The following is a 9,572-nucleotide window of genomic DNA, read 5'->3' as shown; positions in this document are numbered from 1 at the left end:
ATACAAATTGGATGGTTGGAATGAAAATGGGTTATAAGATTAGTACACATCTGCGCATGCGCAAAGCCACGTGTAAAACGGTGGTATCAATTATAGTGGCGCGTAACTATTCTCTTCACTATTCTCCCTTTCTTTCTCTCCTGGCATGTGGCTCCAGCATGCCAAAGCTAAATGTACCCGAGGAGAATCAGAAGCCTCGTCTCCACTCAAAGGAACTATCAGGAACCAAGAAACTAGCACTGAAGATTCGACTAAACAACAGGAGAGAGACTACTCGTGATGATAAGGGCCGCAAGAGGAGTCTGCTGCTGAGAAAGAGGAAGAATGGGACGCTCAGACTGATGATAAGGGCCGCAAGAGGAGTCTGCTGCTGAGAAAGAGGAAGAACGGGACGCTCAGACTCTTTTTTTCTAAAACTTTCAGGGCTTCAAAAACGAGGTACACATGTACATGTACACACCATCTAATTAATTAATCAATGAAGCACCATGATGCGTGGACTCGCCTGCTGAGATTCACCTGAGGGATAATGTGTTACTTGTACTGCCCCCATCATAATATTATATATACTGTAATTTGCCTTTTTTCCTTACAAAAATTTTTTGTTTCAGAAAAATTCAAGTGGAAATATTTTCGTCTTCTCATAGTGTACAAAAATTTTTACAGTCTGAAAATTTAGCTTCTCTTGCATATACCTTGTCCTTTACCTACTGGTAACAAAGCCGCTATAGTAGTGTTTATAATTCTTGAGATAAGAGATTCTTGACCTGGCTGTTCCCCCCGACATTACTAGTATACGGATAGTACTGGAGATGCAGCAATGACCAATTTACGGATAATAAACGGAAACATTAAATGGCTACTTTTGTCACATAGTGGACCGTTTTATTTTATAACTCAGTAGTGAAGCAACTGATTGAAGTATAGCAAGCACCAGTGGATAGAGCAAGGTTAGAGCTGCAAGAAGATACCTACTTATCAGGCCGTACCTTAGTCTTTCTTTGATGAATTAGGTCACAAATTAGTGGTTGCTCAAAAATTTTCAATTGAAATATTTTCGTCATTTTAGGACCATACGAAAATATTTCCACAACGAAAAAAAGGCAAATTACGGTATAAGCAACTTGATATTTGAAAGAAGGATAATAGATTTTGACAAAGTGCAACAATGCAATTAGCCAATTACTGCACTGATCCATAAAATAAATTTTAGGTGTGGTCAGCACCTACACGCCCAAGAGTTGGAACATGGACCAGTCCTGATACAGGCCTGAATCATCACTGATGATCGAGCCTGGACCGAGGATTTGGGGCAATATCCTGATCCGATATTGACGAATCAGCCACGATTTATGCTGGTGCTAGGCCTGATCCGACAACGATAACGATATTCATTAAGCCTCATTATGACGTACTTCCTGTTATGCTTGATTAATATCTAATTATTATTCATTATTAATTTTAAAATGATTTGGAATTATTATTAAAACCAAAAAAAAGATTATAATTGTTTTCTTCATCATTGTCTACCAATGTTCCACAAGTAAGACACTTCATGTTTTGTAAGTTAAGACACCTAAAGAGCCATAAATTAAGAAGGCACTAAAATTAATAAACTTACATTACTGAGAAATTAATTTCCCAAAATCTCCAACATTAATGAACTCTCGGGTTCCATGTAGTGAAGCAGATCTTCCAAAGGTATCTTGTCACACATAGTCCTACAAGGCTTAGTTCCATAACATAACTATAATGAGGCATAAATTCTACATAAGCAAAGGAACTACATACCTTCCTTAACCAGCATGATGAAGGCAGGTTCACAAAAAAATTCAATGCTATTTGAAGTGAACCATAATGACAAATGATGATAATAAATTAAAACACTATGATTAAACTGACCTTAACAAGAGCTTTAAACAAGAAAGTTTCAGTTCATCACAACCTGAATAATGAATTTAGCTTTTCGCATGAAATTAAACAAACCTAAGATATTCTTGTCTTGAAACTTAGTGAGATAAGGTAACTATAGAATGTATACTAGTGGCCTTGCTAAATTAATAAATTAATATGAATTAAAGGGGCACCTACTATACTAATATTTCCAGAATAATCTTCCGCATCAAAAATTCTAAGGAAAAGTAACAATTACACACATAATCAATAAACTATTTTACCACACTTGTGACTATCATTCATAAGTCTCTCAGTACAATATCTACATCATCATGATCACTAATACATTCACCCTAATTATAAATATAGTTACAATCACATGTAGTGAACCATAATATTTACGCCTAATTTCTCATTGTCTTCACTAGTGTCATGATTATTGCAGAAAGGTCTTCTGGCTCTGTTTCAATGCTTGGCTCAATACTAGAAAGTTAACAGAGAATCCATAATGAAAGGTATGTACTTCTAATTATAGTCAATTAAACTGAAGTCATTAATCTCACAATAATAACTAGCCTAAATTTATTATAAGTTTGTTCATGCAGTTTATACCCCTTTGGTAATTCCTCATAAACCCAGGTCTCTACTTTTGTATCATAGAGATTTTGTAGGCAAGATGTGGTAAACTTTAATTGGAAGGTGTCAGTCGTTTTATTTTCCAGTCATGTATCTGCTCAATTAATTTATTTAGCTTGATTGTGTATCTACATATGCCTACTTTTTACTCAAAATATCGTGTATCCTACTCATGTTTATGTAATAAAATGGTTCAAAATAGCCTAAAAATAGTATTTAATGTAGTCCACGGTACTCACATAACATCCAGTGATTTAGCCCTAGTGTATACAGCCAACAAGATTCCTCTTAAATAGTCAGATTAAGATGATTTGCTTTAACAAAACATGTCACTGAGATAGTCCACGCGGGGCTGCCATCTTGAAAAGCATCGATCTGATCCAGTACTGATATACAGCCTGGACCAGTGCTGACGAACAGACATTACTGTATCAGCTATGACTACATCGGGACTGAAATAGATACTGGTCCAGGCCAGAGCAACAGCCTCGATTCAGCAGTGATGGTCGTCGATGCTGGACCGTTATAGAATCAGACCTGGTTTAGGCCTGATACCCATCATTCACGGATCATCCATGGTAACTCTTGGGTGTGTAGCAGTGCAGTGCAGATAAACATGGCATGTGGGTAGGAGAAAGAAGAAAAGCTGAAATTTATTTTAGCATCTGAAGCTCTATTAAAAGAAAGAGTAAGCACAAAAAATTTGCCTAGATATTTAAAAGAGGCTGAGATAGTTTGGTTGCTCTTGCTTTCCCCAGTGCTGCCTGAAAATTTTTCGAAGAGGCTAAATCACAAACTTTGAGCAACTGTAACTCGCAAACAAAAAAGAGATTAGAAAATTCCCACATATTTTTTAATCTAGGTACTTTTCTCTACATATCAATGCTAATCTTGACCAAATAGAGTCAAACATGAAGATTTGGCTAGGAAAAGTGGTCTATTCTTTAAAATATTCAGCTTTTGCTACCACGGATTGCTATGAAAATACAACGGAGCTAAATAAATTATCTTTTTCTCAAAGCTTAAAAAGAATTATAACTCAGGAGAGCTCAGTAAAAAAGATATTGACTAGGAATTAACAGGAATTTTCGTGACAGACAGACAGAATGACAACCCAACTGCTTAGTACTCGCCTACGCAAGCGTGGCGAGTCCAATTATTATTAATTGATTAATTAATTTTTATTATGATCACCTCCCTTTATGTTATATTAAAATTGGAAAACCGGCAATGTCGTAATTTCTTATTAATGTATTTATTGTATTATTAATTGATATTAATTACATGTGCATGAACATGTACATGCATGTTGTTATTTTTATTGATTGATTATTATTATTATTACTATTTAATAAACTGCTCTACATTTGTTGCACATCCAAATATCTCAAGACATTCTTCAATCCGCGAATGTGGTACCATAATATCATATGCCTTCCTGTAGTCAATCCAAGCCATTGCCAAATTGTCCGTCTCTTCTTACTATCCTTAAGTACTAACTTGTCAATCTGTTAACAGCTGGTCCTTTGTTCCCCGACTCCCAAGTTTACACCCTTTCTGTAAACTTTCTTCTCTTCCATAAAATCATATAAACTATCAGCAATTACTCCAGTAAATAACTTCCACATAATTGGCAAATACAAAATTGGTCTAAAGTTATCAGCCACATTTCCCTTCTTTGGATCCTTTACACAAAACTGTTCTGCCATATGTCAGCCATTGTGGAATCTCTGCGAACCCATTCAACATCTCATTCAACTGTACCACAATCCTCTCATGGCAATTCGTCAAATACTCAATCCGATAGCCCTGTATTCCATCCATTCCTGGTGTCTTCCAATTTGCTATCCTTTTACTTCTCTTCTTTATCATACCAACATTTGTCTCCAAATTCTGCTGTCTAGCATACTCATTTTTCTCCTTCAGCTCCAGCAACCATTTTGCCTCTCTGTTATGAACCACTTTATTCCTTCAAATACCTTCCCAAAACCTCACTTTCTCCTCAGCATTTGGAACTATTTTCTCATTGCTAAATCATACAAGAACAGCTGCAATAAAAAGTATTACATGTATTTGTATTATGTTCCAGTGCTTCACATGTGCTGTTATTGCTCATGTATATGTGTCTGTTATTCTATTAAGTCAGAGTGTGCTGCTACTGTATGTAGTATTCTCAGTAGTGAAAGATCTTCTATCAGCAGCTGCACCTGGATAGTTGCTACATGAATATCAGAGGATTTCTGAGATGCCTCCAGGATCAGCTATATCTGATTTTGCTCTTCTTTTTCTTTGCACTCTTACATGGTGCTCTCCATTTTGAAAAGATTTCCTGCGCTGCAATGATGTTACCATCAGTTTCTCCATTAGTTTTTCTTGATTCTGCATCAGAGCCTTTTGAGTTTGCGTTATCTTGTCTTGAGTTTGTATCAACACTTGTTGAGTCTGCGTGAACATGTGCGTCATCTTTTCTTGAGTTTGTTTCAAGGAATTGGTCATTTCCTTGAGCTTTGTGTTCTCTTCTTGCAAAACTTTCATTTTTGCCTGCAACTCTGATATCATAATGCTTACATCTGGAGATGAGAGTAACTTAAACATTGTCGTAGCCTCTTATGATATTTCTATAGTTATTCCATTCTTCTTGAGCTCCTCCATTTTATCACGATCATTAAGGAAAGTCATTACCTGAGGAAGATCAATAGGAAAGATGGCATAAGTGATGAGTATACATCTGTATCCAATAGATTGCAGTAGCTCTTTGTTTTCCTTGAGAAAAGGTATCCAGTCACTCAGCTCCTTTCTGTTCCGATGCTTCCAAGAGTCAATTAATGGATATTATTATGATAGGCAGTCCCACTATGATGCTTGGGTTGAGCTCGGGATTTTTATCAAAGACTTGTACCAGAGTTGAGAATTCCGGTAAATCCATGAAGCTTTTGAATTGCTTTTGGTACTTTGAGATCTCCCTCTCTATCTTCTTGCTTGCTTTAGGACCACATATTGTCTCAGTTGAGAATTCTTTGAGTAGCTGAAAGTGTAGGTAGCTAATGAAGTGTTTCTCTACGAGGAATTGGAAAACTTGATCTACAGAGCAAAGGCTGTTTATTTCTTTCAGGTACTGAGCAATGGCTGCCAGTTGGTAGAGGGATTTCTCTTGAAGTATTGACCTGAGGATGTTTTTCATTGGCTCGAGCTCAGCTGCCCTGCATGAGGTCTGGACTTGTGATACTTTCCTTGTAACTCCAGTGCCTCACTGGTTAGCTTTACTGTTGTGCTTATTGCCTTCTTTGACATCTCTTCCATCACTGAAAAGAAAAAAAGAAAAATTAATAAAGTTCAATTTTTATTTTTATTTTTCTTTTGTAGCTTTTACCTTCTCTGGTTGGATTGTCTTCATGCTGTGTTGAACCTGCTGTATACCCAACCGCCTTGTTGGTTTCTGTGAAATGTGATTTGAATATTTTTATGTTCAGAATATTCTACTATATACCTTGTTGGCTTGATACAAGTGTTTGTTCCTATTCCTTTGCCATTGCATCTTCACCAATCACTTTTAGCCTCAATGCTTCCAGCAGCTGCTTAATTGTTGCTGTAGCATTTCCGTCCAGCCATTTCTCGAACATGCGGCATCTCTTCTCTTCATACGGGATGCGCATCTCTTCTCTTCATACGGGATGGAGCCATCATCTCTGATGTTACTGAGTGTTGCCTGATCCACTTCTAGTTGACTGTATTCCTAGTTGATGCCATCTTGATGTTCTTATTTGAGAACAGAGTCTGCTTAGCTGGGGCCTTTCATAGAGATATGCTTGATTACTGGAACTGGCCATTGCTCTCTCTCTCTCTCTCTCTCTCTCTCTCTCTCTCTCTCTCTCTCTCTCTCTCTCTCTCTCTCTCTCTCTCTCTCTCTCTCTCTCTCTCTCTCTCTCTCTCTTTTCTGTCTCCTCTCTCTCATTTACTTTCTTTTATAGTTTTATGTTTTGTTATTGCAGCACTAATCATAACAACAGTGTTTGTATTTTCATTACATACATGTAGCTCTCCATAGGAGCCTACCAATTTCTGTACTTCTACCCTATGACTGTTTGCAACTTACCAATGAATTCCACAATACTATGTAGTTTTAATGCTACTGTATATGTAATTCAGAAATCAATACCTCATTAGTGTCATTAATATACACTTGAGTCATATTGCTATTTATGTTCTGTGTTTATTTTGTATATCTGTTGTCCTTCATTTTATTCCTTACTTGAATTTTACCTTTTATCCTATTCCACACACTCTCTCTGTTTCTCTCAGTTCATTCCAGTTAAATAAAGAGTCTTATTCCATTGGTGATTGTGTCTATCTCTCCCCTGATACATATTCATTTCCTAAAGTTAAGAAAACCAGTGGAACTAATACTGCCAATAAGAAACAAAAGAAGGAAGAGGAAGAGGTACTGCAATTAAATGTAGTGTATCATATTGTTGTATCACATGAAATTGAAATACTTATTTTATAAATGAGTCGATATATTTAGTGCAATACATGTACATGTACATGTACAACTGGTTTTGCATGATCATCGCTACAAACTACATAGTCAAGCATTTGTACCTGCGCAACACTGAAACTAACAACAAAAAGCTTGTGATTCCAATTCATAACAATTTAGTATTACTAATGATCACTGAAGCCATTGACTTCCTTATAAGGAAGTGACAGTGCACTGCTCACATTGTGTTTCAAAAACCTGTCCTTATGTTTTTATCAATAAGTGACATGTTTGCATTCCTGATTCTCTCACTCTCTTGTTCCTTCTCCTTCCCCTCTCAGTTTGATGAGTTTGAATATCCTGAGAAGTATCGAAAGGTTTCTGATTATGTCAAAGGCAGTAACATTGACTCTCCTAGCCCGTTTCAAATTGGTGAGGTCGCCCATCAATTTTATTTAAATAGTTAGACTACTTTCTTTTCCTATAGGTCAAATATTAGAGATATTTTCTAAATCATTGACTGATTGATGGAGCATCAGTAGGATTAGGATTAGTAACAACAGTACCTGGAATAAATAATAATAATAATTATATAATAATTATTAGTATTATTATTTATTAAAAATCATTATTATTATTATTAGATATGTAATTATTATATACTATATATTTGATAATTGATATGTCAAATAGATTGTGTCATGAACCCAACTCATGTATTCAGTCCAAGGGCCTGTCAATTAATTGTAGTGGTCAATGACATTAAGGTAGGGCCACTCTTTGGAGCGAATGACATGAACTTTAGTCTCCTAGTATGAGGGGAGTATAAGAATGGACTCAGCTCCATACAGGACAATTACTGTCAGAGACTCAATGTCAGACCTACCTCACATTAAGAATGGATCAGCTGTACGCTCCATGAATTATAATGGGGAGCCACACTGTCATTATTAGAGACTGCATGGTGAGGGGAAAAATCCCACGAGTCCATGTTCACCTTGTATTTGGGAGTCTTTATGTTTATTAATGTTTTTTTAGATGCGTGGTAATCAGCACCAACCAGTGTTGTATGATCACATATGTAAAGAGATGAATCCATTGGTTGCTGCTCGTATGAGGTACATACCAATTGGGCCTGGATCAGACTGGAGGGGCCTTCCTAATAAATGTATTAGACTCTCTGATGGAACTACTGCACCCAAACTGTAAGCAACTTGTGCAATCTAATGATCCACTAATTATACTTTCTTATCTCTCACTCACTCTCTTCCCAGTCAATATACTCATCATGATAAAAAGAATGGCAGAGCTAAGAATAAGTCATTAAGAGGTGTCTGTTCCTGTGCCACTGGTCAACCTTGTGATTCCTCTTATAGGCAGTATATGGGACCCTTATACCATGGTGCTTACCACATACAGGTAGAGAATAAACTGAATTAGTACTAGAGCTGTAACAAATATCCTGGTTAATCAGATAGTATAATTATTGACTACTAGGTAATGTTTCTGACAAAGCATGCTAAATGAGCTAAAAAACATGCTACAAGCACTACATACAGTACATGGCATTTGGAGCAACTTTAAAAATTTGTAAAAAAATCGAATTGTGATTGGAATCAGCTCAAACTTGCTACACAACATCAAGACATGTATATGTATCAGGAATAATTATAAAAATGGAGAATTCTCTCCTAGTCATTTTTGGCCTCATCCATTACATTATTATTGTATCTTCTGTTAGGCAATAGACACAATCATTGGGCTGGGCTCTATGGGAGGTTAGAATGGGACGGGTTCTTTAGTACAACTGTTACGAATCCAGAACCAATGGGGAAGCAAGTGAGAAGGAGAAAAAGAATATAAATAAATAATTTACTTTATTATTATTTATTTTAAAGGATTTGTCCTTCATCCAGAGCAGCATCAAGTGGTGAGTGTGAGGGAGTGTGCTCGGTCACAGGGATTCCCTGATACTTTCCATTTCTTTGGAACAATACTTGATAAACACAGACAGGTCAGTATTATACCAAGAAAAGGCATTTAATACTGGCGATTTCATGATTGCAATGTATTGGTGGTTTTTATATTGGGGGATTTTCAGCCACATGTCACACATTGAGCATTCTCAGAATACAGCAAAATAGTCGATTTTATTTTGGCGATTTTATCATGAATTTGCCAAGTACCATTATAAAATTCCACAATTTTCCCTTCTATACGATACTACATGTAGCACTCACAGAGAATGCATTATATTGTCATTATTGGGTATTATTCATCTCTAGGTTGGTAATGCTGTCCCACCTCCATTGGCTAAAGCCATTGGTTTAGAAATAAGAGATCAGTAGAGAAGAAAGATAAATAACATCAGGAACTATCCAGCACTGCTTTTTATGAGATACATTAATGCTATAGCTATAATTATCACTAATTAATATTATTATTATTATTAAACTTTAAACTATTTTTCTTTTAAATCTCACACATGTAAAAGGACGTGGAGTTATTAACACAAAATAATTAATTATTTTGTTTTTCGTTTTTGTTGATGACACACCCTTTA

At 36.1% G+C, this 9,572-nt stretch overlaps 1 protein-coding gene and 5 long non-coding RNA genes across 8 annotated transcripts in view; 3 read left to right on the top strand and 3 right to left on the bottom strand.

Moving 5' to 3' along the window:
• LOC105313475 (gamma-aminobutyric acid type B receptor subunit 2-like) overlaps positions 1 to 280 on the top strand; it is a 2,701-nt gene extending 2,421 nt beyond the window's left edge. The window contains exon 8 of the mRNA XM_019998965.1: positions 158 to 280. Coding sequence (XP_019854524.1) covers positions 158 to 280 — 123 coding nt within the window. The remainder of the gene's footprint in view (positions 1 to 157) is intronic.
• A 1,213-nt stretch (positions 281 to 1,493) lies between these two features.
• LOC109583565 (uncharacterized) lies at positions 1,494 to 1,853 on the bottom strand. The gene is made up of 3 exons (XR_002185583.1): positions 1,792 to 1,853; positions 1,622 to 1,747; positions 1,494 to 1,576 (listed from the first exon to the last, which is right to left on the bottom strand). It is a non-coding gene; the product is annotated as an uncharacterized LOC109583565 (long non-coding RNA).
• A 45-nt stretch (positions 1,854 to 1,898) lies between these two features.
• LOC109583564 (uncharacterized) lies at positions 1,899 to 3,057 on the bottom strand. 3 transcript variants are annotated; one of them, XR_002185581.1, is made up of 7 exons: positions 2,772 to 3,057; positions 2,675 to 2,735; positions 2,299 to 2,379; positions 2,178 to 2,249; positions 2,092 to 2,131; positions 1,987 to 2,048; positions 1,903 to 1,945 (listed from the first exon to the last, which is right to left on the bottom strand). It is a non-coding gene; the product is annotated as an uncharacterized LOC109583564 (long non-coding RNA). The 3 variants fall into 3 exon arrangements; XR_002185582.1 differs by lacking the exon at positions 2,675 to 2,735 and having other exon boundaries at positions 1,899 to 1,913; XR_002185580.1 differs by lacking the exon at positions 2,675 to 2,735.
• On the top strand, positions 2,382 to 7,590 carry LOC109580126 (uncharacterized). Its single transcript, XR_002185584.1, has 4 exons — positions 2,382 to 2,411; positions 6,832 to 6,970; positions 7,351 to 7,441; positions 7,497 to 7,590. It is a non-coding gene; the product is annotated as an uncharacterized LOC109580126 (long non-coding RNA).
• Positions 4,087 to 6,356, bottom strand: LOC109583566 (uncharacterized). Its single transcript, XR_002185585.1, has 3 exons — positions 6,020 to 6,356; positions 5,903 to 5,968; positions 4,087 to 5,834 (listed from the first exon to the last, which is right to left on the bottom strand). It is a non-coding gene; the product is annotated as an uncharacterized LOC109583566 (long non-coding RNA).
• A 458-nt stretch (positions 7,591 to 8,048) lies between the features above and the next one.
• Positions 8,049 to 9,440, top strand: LOC109580133 (uncharacterized). The gene is made up of 5 exons (XR_002185579.1): positions 8,049 to 8,214; positions 8,284 to 8,428; positions 8,751 to 8,848; positions 8,908 to 9,023; positions 9,295 to 9,440. It is a non-coding gene; the product is annotated as an uncharacterized LOC109580133 (long non-coding RNA).
• Positions 9,441 to 9,572: the final 132 nt, after the last annotated feature.

Source organism: Amphimedon queenslandica, unplaced genomic scaffold, assembly GCF_000090795.2.
Source record: "Amphimedon queenslandica unplaced genomic scaffold, v1.1 AMPQUscaffold_13297, whole genome shotgun sequence".
NCBI lineage: Eukaryota > Metazoa > Porifera > Demospongiae > Haplosclerida > Niphatidae > Amphimedon > Amphimedon queenslandica.
This window is presented reverse-complemented; position numbering and strand designations above follow the sequence as displayed.